At 37.8% G+C, this 17351-nt stretch overlaps 2 protein-coding genes across 2 annotated transcripts in view; both read left to right on the top strand.

Moving 5' to 3' along the window:
- The window catches only part of LOC125233068 (ras-related C3 botulinum toxin substrate 2), a 79596-nt gene extending 65460 nt beyond the window's left edge, over positions 1-14136 (top strand). The window contains exons 5-6 of the mRNA XM_048138922.1: positions 8920-9077; positions 10019-14136. Coding sequence (XP_047994879.1) covers positions 8920-9075 — 156 coding nt within the window. The 3' untranslated portion in view covers positions 9076-9077; positions 10019-14136. The remainder of the gene's footprint in view (positions 1-8919; positions 9078-10018) is intronic.
- Positions 14137-15583: 1447 nt separating this feature from the next.
- Positions 15584-17351, top strand: part of LOC125233167 (dihydropyrimidine dehydrogenase [NADP(+)]) — a 34237-nt gene continuing 32469 nt past the window's right edge. The window contains exon 1 of the mRNA XM_048139053.1: positions 15584-15744. Coding sequence (XP_047995010.1) covers positions 15706-15744 — 39 coding nt within the window. The 5' untranslated portion in view covers positions 15584-15705. The remainder of the gene's footprint in view (positions 15745-17351) is intronic.

Genomic DNA, 17351 nt, shown 5'->3' with positions numbered 1-17351 from the left:
GCGCTCCTTTCGCTACCATTCTATTGCGCGTGTGTGAGTGTTCCAATACCAAATGTACTAGAGAGCAGAATCATTTTGGAGTAGTTCGGTCTAGTACAGTGCAGGGAATCGTGTCTTTTGTACTATTAGTACATGTACTACACAAGCGCTGGTAGCCTAGCGGTAAGTACGTGCGACTTTCGTTCCGGAGGTCGCGGGTTCGAACCCCGGGTCGCACCAATGAGTTTTTCGGAATTTATATGCGAAATGTTATTTATATTTGCCAGTCGCTTTTCGGTGAAGGAAAATATCGTGAGGAAACCGGACTGATTCCAATAAGGTCTAGTTTACCCTTCGGGTTGGAAGGTCAGATGGCAGACGCTTTCGTCAAAACTAGTGCCTACGCCAAATCTTGGGATTAGTTGTCAAAGCGGACCCCAGGCTCCCATGAGCCGTAGAAAATGCCGGGATAACGCAAGGAGGATGAGTACATGTACTACACAAGCCTAATGTATGGGGACCGACGACTTTACTTACAGTCTGCAATCTTCCTAGCTGGAAACCAAAATTGTACTTCAAATGCGTCCTATACTTTTCTGTTCTGGCTTTTGGCATTTCCGAACCGCTCAAATCCCTGAACAAGTTCAAGTAGCAAGTTACACTGGTTTTTTTGTGGAATCAAATAAAAATCTTTTGACTTAAGATAACATTATATTCATAAATCACATATTATAAAATTTAAAAATGAGTTAATATATTGCTGTTCCGTTTATAAATAATATCTACAGCCTCTCTCTTCAACGTCCAGCAGTAGTCTGCTAAAATAGCAGGACTCCATTTGCCCTGGTATCGATGTTCCATGCCTGAACTTTTTGCGCGTATTAAGCCCTTCTGTCTTATTTATTCAAAAATAACAATCTTTAATGTGATCCTTTTAGGCAAACATGATCGGCGGCCGGATAGCCAATCTCGCAAGTGTTTACTACAACTCAAGCATATTACATGCGGAACCCAGGGCTAGTCTTGATTTTTCACTGGTATTCCGAAATAAAGTTCGTAAGCACGACAGATTCTGGGACTGAAGTTTTCGCTCGTATTTTTTGTAGTGAATTTACCACAAACGTAACAAAAATTGTTAGGAATACTTTCACAGGAACGAGGCATATCAAAAATATAAATTCACAAAGTTTTAGATCAAACTTCACAATAAAAACTAAAAACAAAATTTGTTTGATACACTTAAGATGTTGCTGTATGTTACAGTGCTATTACCACGTCATACACTAATTGTATTTTCACGGTGTTTAGCGAACGCCAGCGCAATCTTAACGTTCTTTATCTTATACTATTAAACGAGCAATTCTTGTATATTTATTTATTTATTTATTTATTTATATATACCGACGATCTCGGAAACCGCTCTAACGATTTCGCTGAAATTTGTTATGTGGGGGTTTTCGGGGGTGAAAAATCGATCTAGCGTAGCCTTAGATCCCGGAAAACGCGAATTTTCGAGTTTTCATGAGTTTTTCTTTCGCGTTTGTAAACGTAAAATATGGTCCTTAATTTCGCCGCGCGCGCATCGATTCCGCTTAGCTCAGTCGTACGAGGTCGGTCTAATGTACGCAGATAGATCGTAGGTGTCAGGGTTTCGAATCCCGGCCAGAAATTAAGTTTTTGTTTTTTGTCTTTTTTTGTTTGTTTTTGTATTTATAAGAGTTTTTTTTTATCTAAAGACGTGATATATTAAAATAGACCCGAGCGAAGCTCGGTCGCCCAGATATTGATGTATTAAATCTAGTAAAGTAAAGCTGTGCTATAATAACGAACAAGTCGAAACTTGTGAGAGTGCGGCGAACGCAATACAAGATTAAACTTGCAAAGCTCGATAACTCGAGCTAAGACACTTGTAATATTATAATTGATGATTAGTATTTACCAAGTACTGTCTATTTTTGTATTTCATCATTCATGGGCAAAACCATTGTTAACCAGTGTTACGGGAGGAAATATCGGACATGGCTTAATGGAAAAGTGAAATGTACTGGCAGTTAGCACCGACTCTCTGCAAAGGTCTTCGTGGAAGATCGATGTCTCGGAGCAATTGAGTGCGATTCTATGCGAGACTTCAGGCCGAGTGTAAAACTTCGCACTTAACCCTTAAATGAGCTGTTTTTAAGTAAATACGTATTTATTAGTATATTTATACGAAATTGAAATCTTTTTGGCTCTAAGTTTATAAATAAGTGAAGCTAAAAACATATTTTGTGGGCAAATTTTATTGATGACCAAGTGATTAGAAAAAGTAGTACCTGCCGGCGACCATACAGCACAACATTTTGGACTTTGCACTTTGGTAGCAATACACAAAAGATGAGTTCACTGGAGGCTATTTCGAAGAAACAGAGCTCCCTCGAAGCCTTAATGTCACAGAGGTTTGCTCAATTTGAAGCAACACTACAGAACGCCTCTCCGGGGAGTGATACTATTGCATCCTTAAAAACTGAGCTGCAGATATTCAAAGAGACAACTTCATTGGTGCTTAGCGCCATCAGGCAGCAGATTGAGGCAATCAACAACACAGTAGATAACCAAGAAATGCGGCATCGTCGAAAATATCTACTGCTAGCAGGCATTCCGGAGACCAGCGGTGAAAATGTTGCCGAGGTGGTTGCTGCTGTTTGCCGAGACAACTTGCAGCTTGCTGGGGCGTCCTCTTCATCGTTTTCTGTCTGCCATAGGCTTGGACCAGCGATTTCAGGTCGATCACGCTCTATTTTGGTGCGCTGCACAGATGTGGCATTCAAAGATGTACTCTGGAGAAAGAAGACAGCACTAAAGGGCTCCCGCATTGTAATGTCCGAGTTCTTGACTCGGCAACGCCAGGCAGTCTTTCTCGATGCTCGAGGACATTTCGGTGTTCGTAGTGTCTGGACTTGGGATGGTACCATATTTGTAAAATGTAATGGTAAGACGCATCGCGTGATCACGGCCGAGAAGTTAAAGAAGCTGATCAGCGAGCACCCATCTTCGGCTCAAGTTTCGACAGAAGGGCCCTCCGCGGAAGCCTCAGTGTCAGAGGTGGCCGCAGACACTTGCAGTGATAAGCCAAAGTCAACCAAACCGGCGGAGTCATCATCACGCTACCCCAAGAGACTGAAATGAGTATCTTTTTAAGTAGTCTTGGTTGCAATTTCGCATTTCTGGTTTGTTTCACTGTGTACCCGTAATTATTTAGAGTTCTTTGACAGTTTTCTCTTTGTACCGACACCATAATTAATTTATAAAATAAAATATCGGTCAACAAGTTCAGTCAGATGACAGTTCAATGATTGACAGCTACAGATTAGACAACTGAGTGGTGTCAACTTTCGAATACGTTCCATTTTACGTAGTTTGTTAATATTTTGTGATGATTGTTAACTTTGTTATATTTTGTACCACTGTAGTTCTTAAATATTTGTTTAATTATTTTACTGCTGTCTCTAGAATATCTGGTGTCTGCATACACAGTGTTACCAGTATGTCTGTAAATATTTGTGTAATGTTTGGTCGACCGGCGGGCTAAACAGGCCCGTATCTTAGTTTAATAGAAATTTAGTTTTTATTATTTGATATATATATATATATTATTATTATAATTATACATATTTTATTTACATATGTCTATTGATGATGGAACCGATGAATCTTTTTACTCTGCTTGCGACTTATCCACTTCATTTATTTCGACCGATGAGCTGATTGAACCGTGTACTCTTGGATCATTGATAAGGCGTGAATTCCAAAAGCATCCTAATTTCTTCAAAGTTTGCCACGTTAATGCACAGAGCATCTGCAGTCACTTTTCTGATTTCTTAGATACTTTCTCTTCGTGCGATGCTCATGCGATTCTCGTTAGCGAAAGCTGGCTCAAACCCAATGTCCCTTCGACTTCTTGCAGCCTTCCTGGATTTGTCCTGTTGCGAAATGACCGGACCAATAAGCGGGGCGGCGGAGTAGCTATATATCTGCGCACAGACATTCCCTACAAAATTATTAAGTCGTCTCCCTCTCCCAGTACAATGGAAGCAATAATTATACAAATACAGTTACATGGTGTGAGCTTAATTCTGGGCGTGATATACTGTCCACCCTCCCTTGACTATTTTGCACAACTTGAAGACCTTCTGTCTGATATAGGTGTGGAGTGCGCACATCATATAATCATGGGGGACTTTAATACAGACTTGCTGAAGCACACATCTAGGTCATGGAAACTAAGGTCCATCGTTGAAGCGGCAGACTTCTCCTTAGTACCTTTGAAGGCTACACACCGGAATTCTGACTCCCCTGATACATGGCTGGACGTGATCCTGACATCATCACCAGATAACGTTGTAAACTCTGGCCAACTTCTTGCACCGGGCTTTTCACGTCACGATTTGATTTTCATGACTTATAAAATCAAACCACCCAAACAAAAGCCGGTAGTCGTACACATGCGAAGCTTTGCCCGGCTTGATATAAACCTTTTAAAGCGGGACGCTGCTTCGGCTGACTGGGATGCCACGCTTAATGCAGCAACAGTTGATGACAAAGTCACCAATTTCAATTCCACTCTCTTAAAGCTGTTTGATGCGCATGCGCCGGTTCGTGCAGTGAAGCTAAAGCGGCCGCCTGCTCCTTGGATCACTAGGGATGTCCGGATGGCAATGTCTAGGCGGGACAGAGCGTTTCGTAGGTACAAGAAGGATCGGAACGATGGTAACTGGGATCTTTTTAAAACTGCCAGAAACCGCTGTAACCAAATGGTAAGGGCTGCGAAACGTCGATATATCCACGAAAATGTTACGAACTCATCCCTGGCTGACACTTGGAAATTCTTGAGGTCGCTTGGGATTGGTCAAATCAAACCTGAAATAGATTCTTCTCCTTTCTCATTAAACGAGTTAAACATGCATTTCTCTAAAACATCAACTCTTAATCCTGTAATCAAATTTAAAACTTTATCTCTCATTGCCTCTTTAACTTCTCCGGATGTTGTTCCGTTTACCTTTTCTCCCGTCACCACTGAAGACCTCCGCAAAATCATATTATCGATTAAATCTAAAGCCGTTGGTCATGATAATATTAGTCGTCTAATGATTATACACATTCAGGATATCATCTTACCAATTATTGCTGATATAGTCAATACTTCCTTACTAACAGGTCTGTTCCCATCGTGCTGGCGGAAAGCCTTTATTATTCCACTGCCCAAAATTAATAATCCGATTTCACTCAACCACTTTCGTCCAATATCTATTCTTCCATTTCTGTCCAAAATTTTAGAGGCGGCAGCCCATAAACAGATCTCAAAATTTATTTACGGTAACAGCCTACTTTCACCGCTGCAGTCTGGTTTTCGAAGTGGACACAGCACTACCACTGCGCTACTTAAGATATCCGAGGACATTAGGTTCGGCATGGAATCTTCCAAAGTTACGGTGCTGGTGCTGATAGACTTCTCCAATGCTTTTAATGCGGTAGACCATGACCTACTTTTGGCTACTCTCAAACATTTTCGGGTTTCTTCAGATGCGACCAGGTGGTTTTTCTCATATCTGTCCAATCGAATCCAGGCTGTCCGTGCCGGCCACTCGTTTTCTGACTGGTCTGAACTGAGTGCTGGTGTACCTCAAGGCGGTATTCTCTCGCCCTTCCTATTTTCTATCTTTATAAATCTTATTACCGCCGAGATTCAAAGCTCTTACCATTTATATGCAGACGACCTCCAGTTGTACGCTCAGGCTAATGTGGATGATGTGAATACAGCCATCTCATTAATAAACGCCGACTTAGATTACATTGCTGAGTGGTCTGCTTGCTTTGGTATTTCCGTCAATCCTGCTAAATGCCAAGCCATAATTTTGGGTAGCCAACAGCAACTGTCTAGGTTAAGCTCCGTATCTGTCGCTCCGGTTACTTTCGAAGACGCGGTAATACCACTGAGCAGTAGAGTCAAGAATCTTGGTCTAGTTTTTGATGCCAACCTTTCCTGGCTTGGTCAGCTGTCTGACGTAAATCGCAAAGTTATAGGAACACTTAGAACCCTCTATAGATTTAAAAACTTTTTGCCTGTTAATACGAAAAAGATGCTAGTGCAATCCTTAGTGTTACCAATAATTGATTATGGGGATGTGTGCACTACCAATATCACTCAAGAATCACTCAACAAATTAGACCGTCTCCTAAATAATTGCATCAGATTTATATTCGGACTTCGTAAATACGATCATGTCTCTTTTTACCGTAAGAAGCTCCATTGGCTTTCTATACGTCGCCGAAGATCTTTCCGAATCCTCTGTATTCTATATTCCATCCTGTTCGAGCCTTCTGCTCCTGGATACCTAAACAGTAAATTCTCATTTGATGCTCCTCGCCTGGGATGCGAGTTGCGTACATCCCGCACTCTCAAACTAACCATACCTCCGCATCGCACTGGCTTTATGACAAATTCTTTCGCCGTTCAAGCTAGTCGCCTTTGGAATTCACTCCCTTTGTATATCAGACAAGCTCCAAGTAAGTTTTCATTTAAGCGTTTGTTACGCAAGCACTTGCTAAAACAAGAATTCGAATAAAATCCATCAATATTATATGTATTTCATTGTATGTATTATATGTAATATTTAAAATATTTATTGTAAATATCTATTTATGTAAAAGTATGTGTAGTATATGCTGTATATGTATATATATAGTTTGCTTTTCTTCTTAGTAAATCACCTTTTTGTTTTCTCACTGCACCATTTGTATTGAATCTCTGTTTGGCCCTATGGTTGACTGGTAGAGAATGCCTTTTGGCATTAAGTCCGCCATTTGTACATTTTTGTATATTTTGTGCAATAAAGTTTAAATAAATAAATAAATAAATAAATAAATGCATAGTGATGTATATACACGGTGGGAATGAGTATACCGACAGACTTTAACAACAGCTTCCTGGTGACATTACAAGTAAATTTTGTTATATCAACATTGGTCCAGTACCGACATATTAACTTAGTTAATTTTAGGAACAAAAAAAAATCAATTAACGATGGTCTTCCTTGTGAACAAATCCTAAGTCTAAGGAGTGATAAAGAAAAGTATACACTTTACGAACGGCTCCGACAAGATACGAGATAAGAGACGAGTGAACTTCAGCATGACACTTGATTTTTACGAGTTCAAGCTTTTAAGACAATAAACGTCAACTTTCGCCGCCATATTAGTGTGATCCATAGACTTAGAGACAATACGACGAAATTAAAAATACGTTTGGAGTACTTAGAATGTTCCTGACAACAGTCAAGAACCTACGTAATTTGGTCGGAATGATACATAAGAAAAAATGAGACTATGTAAGTTCAATAAGAGGACCTCATCCAGCATCCAGTTATAATAGATAGACTTATAATGTTTTATTGATCTTTTTTACCTATGACTTAATTTTGGCTATTTTACCAAAATAAGAAATTTGATACCCTATTTGAAATATCATCTGCACAGGCAGGTCTGTCAAAATCACTGCCGCGGCCAGCGTATAGCTTGGTACTATCAAAATTGAGTTGAAATTCGACACATTAGTCGTAACGCAAGATAACTGGACTACGTATGAGTTAGGAAAAAAATACGGTTAAATACCACATACTTTTTTTATTATAATAATACATTTTAGAAATGTGAGCCTTCATTTGCAACACAAAGAGCTAATCGTAATCTGATTTGATGATGTAATAAGCAATTACTATTTCTTATTTCATCCGAAGCTCTTCTTCTCTTGTATTTACCGGCCTTGCGTACAACTTGTCCTTCAATGTCCCCCAAAAAGAAAAGTCCAAAGGGGTGAGGTCGGGTGATCTGGCCTGGCCGGCCGGGTTACTGATTCACTTCCACGTCCACGTCCTATCCAGCGGCGAGCATATGCTTGATCCAACCAATTCGCACTTCACGGCCAAAGTGAGGTGGGGCGCCGTCATGCTGAAACCGCATACTGCGTCTGGTTTGCAAAATTCGACAGTAAGCCACCACAGCTAGCCCATCACCAGGTGTTAGTCCTTGAACTTTTCTGTAGTGATATGGACGAAGGCCATACCTTTTCCATTAAGTTATTACAATAATGTTGCGGCATAATGACTAACTTATTATTTTGACTTTGGTGACAATCGGTTATGATTTTGAAGTCATAAAATGTCATAATATGTCAAGAACGTTTTCTAACTGATTAAAGGCCTGTAAACGTACACGACCAGAAAAGTCTGCTATCGTTGAGAACAGATAGTAAAATGAAAGGCCAAACTAATAGTGATAATATTATGCTAAGTTTTAAGGATATTTTGAGCACAGCTACGTTTATACAGAGCAATCGTTACGTTCGTGTGCTATGTTATGGTAGCCATAAATACTTAACACATTTTCCTCAATAGGTTTAAAACTCTTTGCTGTTTAAACTCAACTATCAACAAAAAGTTTCACAAAATTATAAGGACTGGCCGGCAAGTTTGCTATTACCGCATTGAAACTTCGTGTAGGATGCATCCTTGTGCGGATGGTGACGTCACATTATAAAGGCGTGTTACCATGGACATTTTTCAGCATGCGAATTACTGAAATATTTTAATATCTTGAAAACTAAGGCTTTAACTAGCAATGTTTATATGAACTTTTTGAGTCGAAATGGGCCCTAGAAGCGTTAGTTAAAATCTGTCGGTATACTCATTCCCACGGTGTATACATCATACATTTTTGACTATTGACAGCATGTCAACATTCAAATTAATAATTATCTGTCAAGGTTAAACCATCTTCTTCAAGAAAATGCTAAACCTCCCCGCAATTTCGATTTTTCTTAGCCTATGACAACGCTTTAGCTATTAATTTGCTGTTCCATAAATGAAGCCACTTCTAAATCCGTTCGTTATTCGTTTGTGATTGCAGGGCCTAAGTATGTCTAAGGAGATCAACGCGGTGAAGTACCTGGAGTGCAGCGCGCTGACGCAGAAGGGGCTGAAGACCGTGTTCGACGAGGCCATCCGCGCCGTGCTCTGCCCCGTGCCGCCCGTCAAGAAGAGGCGCGCCTGTAGCCTGCTGTAGAGGTCAGTACACAGTACACACACACGACATGGCACAAACGCTCACGAAACGAAACGCTCGTATAGATATCTATCTCTATCGCTCTTGCGTATCGTGACAGAGCCAGACTATGTTCCGCGGCGTTTCGTTTTCGTTTCGCGTCGTACAAGTGCTATTAGGCTACGTGGCCTGTTGCCTGCCACATAAAGCGAGTAAGATATGAGCTGTAGCTATAGAAACGAACAAAAGATAATCGCTCCCGTGTAAACAAAAGACAGCGAGCGTTTTATATTTCATAGCTCGGCTACGAACTATAACTCGCTCGCGCTATCATCGCGACTACCTTTTGTTAGTTTCTATAGCCAATAGCTCATAATTTACTCGTTTTTAGTGGGATCAGTGCCTAAAGGTAATTCTGGCCGCAGTAAAGCATGCTATTCTCTTACTACTTACTATAAAGCCTCCGCCACACATAAAGCGTTTTGATAGCGTAGCGTTAGCGGAGCGCAATGATAGCATGCGCCGGACGAACGCCGGCGTTCCACTCGCAATCCGCGCTCGTTAGTTCCCGCCGGCGTCCGCTGGGCGCAACGCCAGCATTCGTCCGGCGCACCGCTATCAATGCGCTCCGCCTACGCTCTCAAAACGCGCATGTATGGCCGAGCTTTGAAGCCCATACAGGCATACAACTTGAGCTGAAGATTCGTGGGTGCTGTCATTACGAGTATAATGCAGCAGTATTAGAAACATGAGTAGAAAATTATTTTCTATAAAGTGAAATTAGTTGAAAACACAAAATACTGATACCAAAAGTGTCAAAATCTGTCAAAATAGTTGCCACATGCAAAACGCTATGTAAACCGTTTTGCATGTGGCAACGCCACCGTCTATTTTCTACGTTTTTTTTTTGCCAGGCTGTATTAAAATGAAGAATTTTGACTGATAATTATTATTTTTATTTCAGATTCGCGTAGACAGCGGTGCCAATGCCAGTGCCAGTGCGCAGCCAGCACGGCTCAGCACGACGTCGCTCGACACAGTGCTGTATATAAAGTGGACTGCAAACGCATACATACATGTTAGTTACTGTTAACGCATACTAATGTAACGTGGGTCGGTGTCTCATACCTATTCTATAAACGGTTTATCCCCAACAACTCACTATTGGGTGCTTTACTCTTCACGCGTTCTTTACTTTACAAAAAGTTACATTCCTACATTTGTTAATATCGCTTCGGTACAAATTGTTTCATGAATTTTTCGAGTTGTTAAAATTTTTGTTAGGCAGAGATTATATTTTTGGATTGTGATGGTTTATTTTTTTGTTCTCGCCTGTTTCAACGTAGTGGGTATAAGTACAGTATTCGTTAAGACGTTAACATTTGTATTCATTGTGTATTAATGTAGTTAAAAATTAATCAAATGACTTCCATTAAAGCTAATCTAACCGATTTACTGTGTATTTTAACCTATGAATAATCCTATCAAAAATAGTGCGAGTAAATCTACGTCGTGTAGTGTTTTATATTTGACTACGGCACGGTTTTATAAATATTCGTTAGACTCTGTAATTTTATATTGTTATGGAATATAAAAGCATGTGCTATGAGTAGTAAATACTATGCTGTCAAAACCATGTTGCCAAAATGCCTCTTTCAAGACAAGAAATATCTAGTTTTCATATGACTATCGGTACAATAACCGGCAATAACATCGCACAAAGAGAAGGCCGAAAAAATATCTGACGCAATTTTATAAGTCATAAGAGCGTGTCAGATATTTATGCAGCCTCCTTTTCGTCCATTGTTATTGCCAGTGATTTTACAAGAATATTGGTTCAAACCTAGGTCCACTAAAACAGTTCTCGAAAGAATGAAAAATTATGAGTATGCGTACATAGTATGCTCTGCATACCTTCATGATCTGTCTTACACAAAAAAAAATTACGTCTTAGATGTTTATAAAATCGAGCCTACAACGTAACCAGTATTACAGACAGGCAGACTCAAACTAGTGATATTTCCTTTGTGTACCGCATGTGGGCATGTTAAGTTAGTTTGATGGAAGTCAATTCGAGGCACACAGTGTGACATACGTTAGATACATATCGTTGGAACTGCGTAGCTAGATGTAAACGCCCACTGGCGACTTATAGGACATGATTTTTTGATTTACTTTTTTGCGTTTTGTATACTATTGAAATTAATAGCGGATAAACGCTGAGGTGATCAGTAGCCTGTTTTGCTACAGAAGATTACTATTGCTTTTAATTACCTACCAATTAATTTCTGTACTAAAGTTTTATGTTACAATTTTGTCAAAAAATAATTAAAGAAAAAAAAGAATCTATCCACCAAGCAAGGGGAAGCAAAGGGGAATCTTTCCCCGATTTTCATTCTCCGTATCATAGTTTCATGGTAACAGATTATTTATATCAATTCTTATCACTGAATCTTGTTTCTTTATAAAACTTGAAAACATTGTTGACTACTTAAGGTTAAAGAAATTGATAATACTTTATCTTCAAGAATTGTGATAATTTTATCAATAACAGTGGAGTTACTGTTATTTTTAACTGATTTTACGACTATAAAGCGCCAGTGGGACAGATTGTATGAAAGAGGATAATTTATATTTTATAGGCATTAAATAATGTCAGATCTAGCTTATAGTTGTATGGAGATGTAGTCATTAATTAAGCCTAGCTTTGTAACTTTTGCATGGTTGACATAAGTATGAATTGTAAATTAAGAATTCTAATATCAAGTCCAGAATATTGTCGGCTTCATGCGTCAATTCCTGGTCAAAATTTCTTCTAATGAACTAATATTATTTTTTTCTAATGAACTAATCTTTTTTTTTCCTGAACTGATAGCATCGGTCGCGCGATAAATGAGTACGTACACTCATGGACTTTAATTGTTGAGCCATTTAGAGGCCACAATAATTTTGCTACGTCAAAGTTAAGCTATGGCGTGTCCAGTATAAAATGAGCTAGAAGTGGATAAACAATTAAAGTCCGTGACTGTACGTGATGCGCCAGGCAGTTTTTTCACACTATTTATAAGTGCGATGGGGAGGACCCGTTTTATCGTTTATCACGCGAGTCACGCGACCATGCTTGCCTGCCTGATTTACTTATACGTCTTAGAAAGACTTTCTAAGCATTTATTGTGTCAAATAACTATGTAGTTGTCTGAAAAATATTCCTATAGATATAAATTATCCTCAAATGAATAAATGAATGTGCTAAGAAGTGCAGCCGGTTCTGTGAAATACCGCACAACTAATTTAGCAACAACTTTCATAGGCTCGCCATTCTCCGAGCGATTTAATGTATAAAAGGCGATCCGGTCACTGTTTTAACGGGGCAAATGTAACATAATGCTTTTTGGAAGATTTTGTAACTTTTTATTGAAATACATAAGTTACATCATGATCACGGAAAACTGAAGATGGGTGGATGTCAGAGTTGTGTAGACAGCGCGCGATCTACCCTCCTTTGCGCCGGTCAATATAAGTCTAATGAAACTAACCGTGATTCATTCAAATCTCTTACTGAATATATTTGCATTCCTCTGCGTAACTTACTTTTAGGCATCTTGCTTAATAGTGCGAGAGGTACAAATATAGAAAGTAATTACACAGTCAAATTCGTGATAAACGTACATAATGACCAAAAGCATTAAATTTACATTTGCCCCATTTTATTTTTCGTATATGTATTCGAAAGCCACTGGTTTTCTAAATGTGATGATGGATTTAGGCTTTAATTGACTGCTTTTAGTCGCTTATTTTACCTCTCACGCCTAACTTCACATAGGTCTCAGTTCAGGTCTAGGTCAACTGTGGTAGGTTAATTATAGCCTGAATCCCCGGAACATGTAATGTGTAAGTAAAATAAGGCGTTTGCTTTGTGCAATTGTTGATGCTCAAAGAATGGACGTTAGATACGAAGAATTTTGTATATTGGACCTGTCATTTTCTATCTCTGTCTTACTCGTCGTTGTCTCACCGATGATATTGTCGGTCAATGCCGCAGCGAGCGAGACGACAACATGCGCGAGTGATAGAGATAGGAGATGACGGGTCAATGTACGAAATTCTTGCAAATTCAAGAAAAAGTTGCAAGTGACGACCGGTGTTATGGTTATTTTTATTATTGTAAGTTTCTGAAAGTCAGAATTTGTTAATTAATTGAAGGAATAACAACAACCGGCCGTATTGTTTACCACCGACGTAATATAAAAAAAAAACACTCCTATAATGAATATAAACATAAAATTGATTAGTACTGAGTTTTTTCAGTACAGTTTGAGCACCAACATTTGCACAAAATAATGCAACGTAGCTGTAAGATTTTAATGTATTGTTCAGATGCAAATATTTAGAAGGATCAGCATGTAAATAACGTAATATAGCAACAAATAAAATTTTTAAGCAAAGCACCGAAAACGGCGCTTTTTTTTTATAATAATTGTGTAGAATCATTTTTAGACGGGCTTTGACGCATTTTTTATGTAATATATAAGTAACTACATTTTAAGAGAAACTTACTAAGTATTCGCTTTGTTTAGTGATTTTAAAACGTTAATGTTTAATTTTAATGTAATTTCTTATGGAATATAACTGTCAGACACTATTTAGAAAATTCAGAAATACGGTATATTTTAATTAGACTTTCAAAATGAGGCAATAACGACGACTTATGACTTTAACCAGTCAAATAGAAATGATGAATATTGTTTTATCTTGGTGTTATATTTCATAACATCAGCCTCAGTTTATTTTTTACCAACCTAAAAATCAAAGGCAATTTATTTCAAACCAACTTTACATAACAATGTTATTTTAAAAGTAAGTTTTGATGTTTGTCTTTATTGGTGTTAGTAATAAATTGTTTCAAGTCCTATGTATAAATGATTTGTAACCAGTCCATGTTAGTCTATGTATTCCTTGTATCTGCTTTCAGGTATATAATTATTTTTGTATACAGACTCTGGTTAGGACACTGTCGGAGTAATTCTTCCAAATATTGTAAAGCCTCTGAATAATTCAAAATATATTTATATTAACTGTTCAGATGTTTGTTTTATTTTCTGTCACTTACGCAAGATACGTCTATCATTGTTTTTCTACTAACCATCAATATTTGTGATAATAAAACGTCTCACTTTGTCGCTCACCATAAACACGAGATTTGCTTGTATCTTTACATGGATGAACTGACACAGCGGCTTTATAGAAATCGACAAAGCGGGACGTTTTACTATACTCTCTCACGTTTATTTAATAACGTGAAACAAATGACATAGTAAAAAAACACTCATGTTTGTCATTCCTCGTCAACATTTGTGACGTTCTCAAAAATACGAATGATGATGATTGCTTAAGTAATTACTAGCTAGAGATTATAATATGAATGTAAGCATAAGCGTTACTGTAGTACCTTTTGCTTGAGAACGGCATATTCCATCAGATATCAAGCAAAAAAATATAGCCATTATGAACCGTGGAAGTATGAATTTTACTTGTAATTATTTAATTAACAAGTTTTGGTGGTCACCTCATAAATTGAAGAACGCGTAATTCGTATGGACGTAAAATATAGGCAATAGTGATTAGATAATATCAGTCAAGTAGGTAGGTAACATATTATTTGTGATGTTACCATGTCAACACATACCTACTTATGTTATATAGTGTTGTGTACAGTCACCGGCAAAAACATCGCACAAAAAGGCCTGAATAGTCTCAAAAATATCAAAAGACTTCTTGAATTTACTGTGAGACAGTCAATCTGTGTAAAAATGTCCTATAATATTTATTTATCTGACGAAATTTTACTTCTAGAGCCATAAGAGTGTGTTAAATTTATACAGCCTTTTTTTATTTATGTAGGTACGATGTTTTGCCGGTGACTGTCCGACCCCCCATATCTTAGATAAGTCGCCGCCATTGAAACTTGTTATCACTACAAAATCTGATGATTTCACAGTTCCACCTTGGGTTTAAACACTTGAATACTACGCTTTACTTACTTACTTTCTATTTTAGAATAATTTACTCTGTTCAGCATTCAATGTACGCCCTCGCCGTAAATATGATATTTTGCTCCCATGTGAATTTGCTCCCATCCACTATTGTCTGGACACAACGTAGTGATAGTAGCGTCAGTGAAAAACTCGACCCCGTCCGTCAATCAACTTGACCTAGGCACCATTTACGACAAATATGACAATTAACAGACCATTTCTGTTAATTACGACGTTATCAACAAGCAGTATCTTGCGTAGTCGCTCATTGACATTCAACGAATTCCTCCCAATGTTGATAAATAGCAGTCGCAAACAATCACTCGCCATTGTATCATGACCTTCGCTTAACAAGGCAATCGAACCAATCGAGTTCTAAATAAACCGGTCATGGACCTCCTCAACAACAGAAAGACGTAAGCTCATATAAAACTAGTCATTTTAAGACTTTCTGACTTGAGGCTGAAGAAGCTAAGATAGCTGAACAAGAAATATGTGATCAGTCGTATCAGAGGCGCTGCCAGTGAGTAGTCCTCTACGATAAAATTGGATTTCGGAATTTTTGCGATTGAATTTTTCGTTTTTTATTCAGTTCTAACAAAGTGAAGTTTACAACATGGCGAAATTGTTGAGCAGAGAACTGCCTGATATTGAGGTCAGTTGGGACATGTATTTATTTCAAATTGTTATTTATAGGGTAAGGCGATAGATAATTTGTGAATAGGGCCATAGCAACACGATTTGTGTGATATCTAGCAGTCGATCTTACTATATGATATCATTATAACTTTTAATAGAAATTAGGCCTCTCCTATCTTTTCTAAGTTTTTATCAAAGTAATGATTATATTGCAAATACAAAGTGTTCAACCCATATCAACAAGCAATAATTATCTTGTTACATTTCAGCATTGTCCTTAATCAAGTAAGTTATCTTGGCAACTAGGTACAATCGGTCGGTATATTTAAAGAAGATCTTAATAGGTATTATTATTTAAAAAGCTAACTTTATTTATAATTACACAAGAATTAATATATTTGAAGGAAAGCAGATTCAACTAAAAGTTGAGTCAATTTTAATATAGAACTCTCCCGGAAATCCAAAAATGGACGACTTAAAATGATTAGTCCCTTACGTAGCTTATCACTTTGTCAGTTATCACGTGTTATCACAAATGAGATATTTAAGAATAATATGTTATTCTTCATTTAAGATAAGGTCATCGTGGGGGGGTCTAATGATCTGAAAACAACATTCACTGTAACTTAAATCTAAATGTTAACATAATTTATCGACATGCATGTACTAGTCAAAATTGCTAGGTACTAAGTTCATAAGTTCATAAGTATTTATTTGCATACCACATACATATGTATTACATACATGCACCCTGATAAGGGTGTACCACCACGTACTAATGAATGCATGTACAGTGAGCTGCTAAAGTGCATGGTGAATTTACCAATGAATTCATTCATAATAAATTCTCGAACTGTAGGTACCTATAGGTAGTCTGAGATATATCTGACGGGGTGCTTAACACTCCTCATTTGTGTTTTGGACGTTTTTGAATTTTGATGGCGACTGTACATACATACATACAAATTTGTATGCAAGGGGAGTTTACTTCTCTTTTTGCAGCTGACTGTACATATAAGCTAGATATGCTTATATGTAGTTTAGGAAAATACGTGTGTTGACAATCTTAAAAAATAATGCTGGTAGATAGAGGTCACAGAGGTTCAAAATAAAAGTAATATTACGATTCCGGAAAGTAATGGACATATAAGTTAAGTTAAATTAATGTATCTCGCATTGTAGCATTTACATATTCGCGACATACCTTAATAGATTGAGACAATTTAATATTCATCAAACTAGTTTCTATTCAAGGTTTTCGGTCTAAACAACATAATAATGGATATAAATAGAGTAAATATGTACCTGCTTTGTGTAAAATGTATAATATTTTCACATACAGGTACTGGTTTTTTTTTTTTAATAAGGCCTATACGGGGAAGTGTATCTGGCCTGACTCATTGTCACGACAGGTGTTTTACCTTATCAACTATCTACAAGTACAAAGTACGAGTAGGTAGGTATTCTCCCTTTTCTCACGCAAAACGTATGCATAACACCTATATTAAATAAAACAACAATGTTGCGCTTCCTATAAATGCAATATGCACTTAATCTTAATTAGCACAATATAACGACGCCAATTGCTAATATGTATAATACAGATATGTATCGTAAAAATGT

Source organism: Leguminivora glycinivorella, chromosome 14, assembly GCF_023078275.1.
Source record: "Leguminivora glycinivorella isolate SPB_JAAS2020 chromosome 14, LegGlyc_1.1, whole genome shotgun sequence".
Classification (NCBI taxonomy): domain Eukaryota; kingdom Metazoa; phylum Arthropoda; class Insecta; order Lepidoptera; family Tortricidae; genus Leguminivora; species Leguminivora glycinivorella.
The sequence above is the reverse complement of the archived record's forward strand: the minus strand, read 5'-3'. Positions and strand labels throughout refer to the sequence as shown.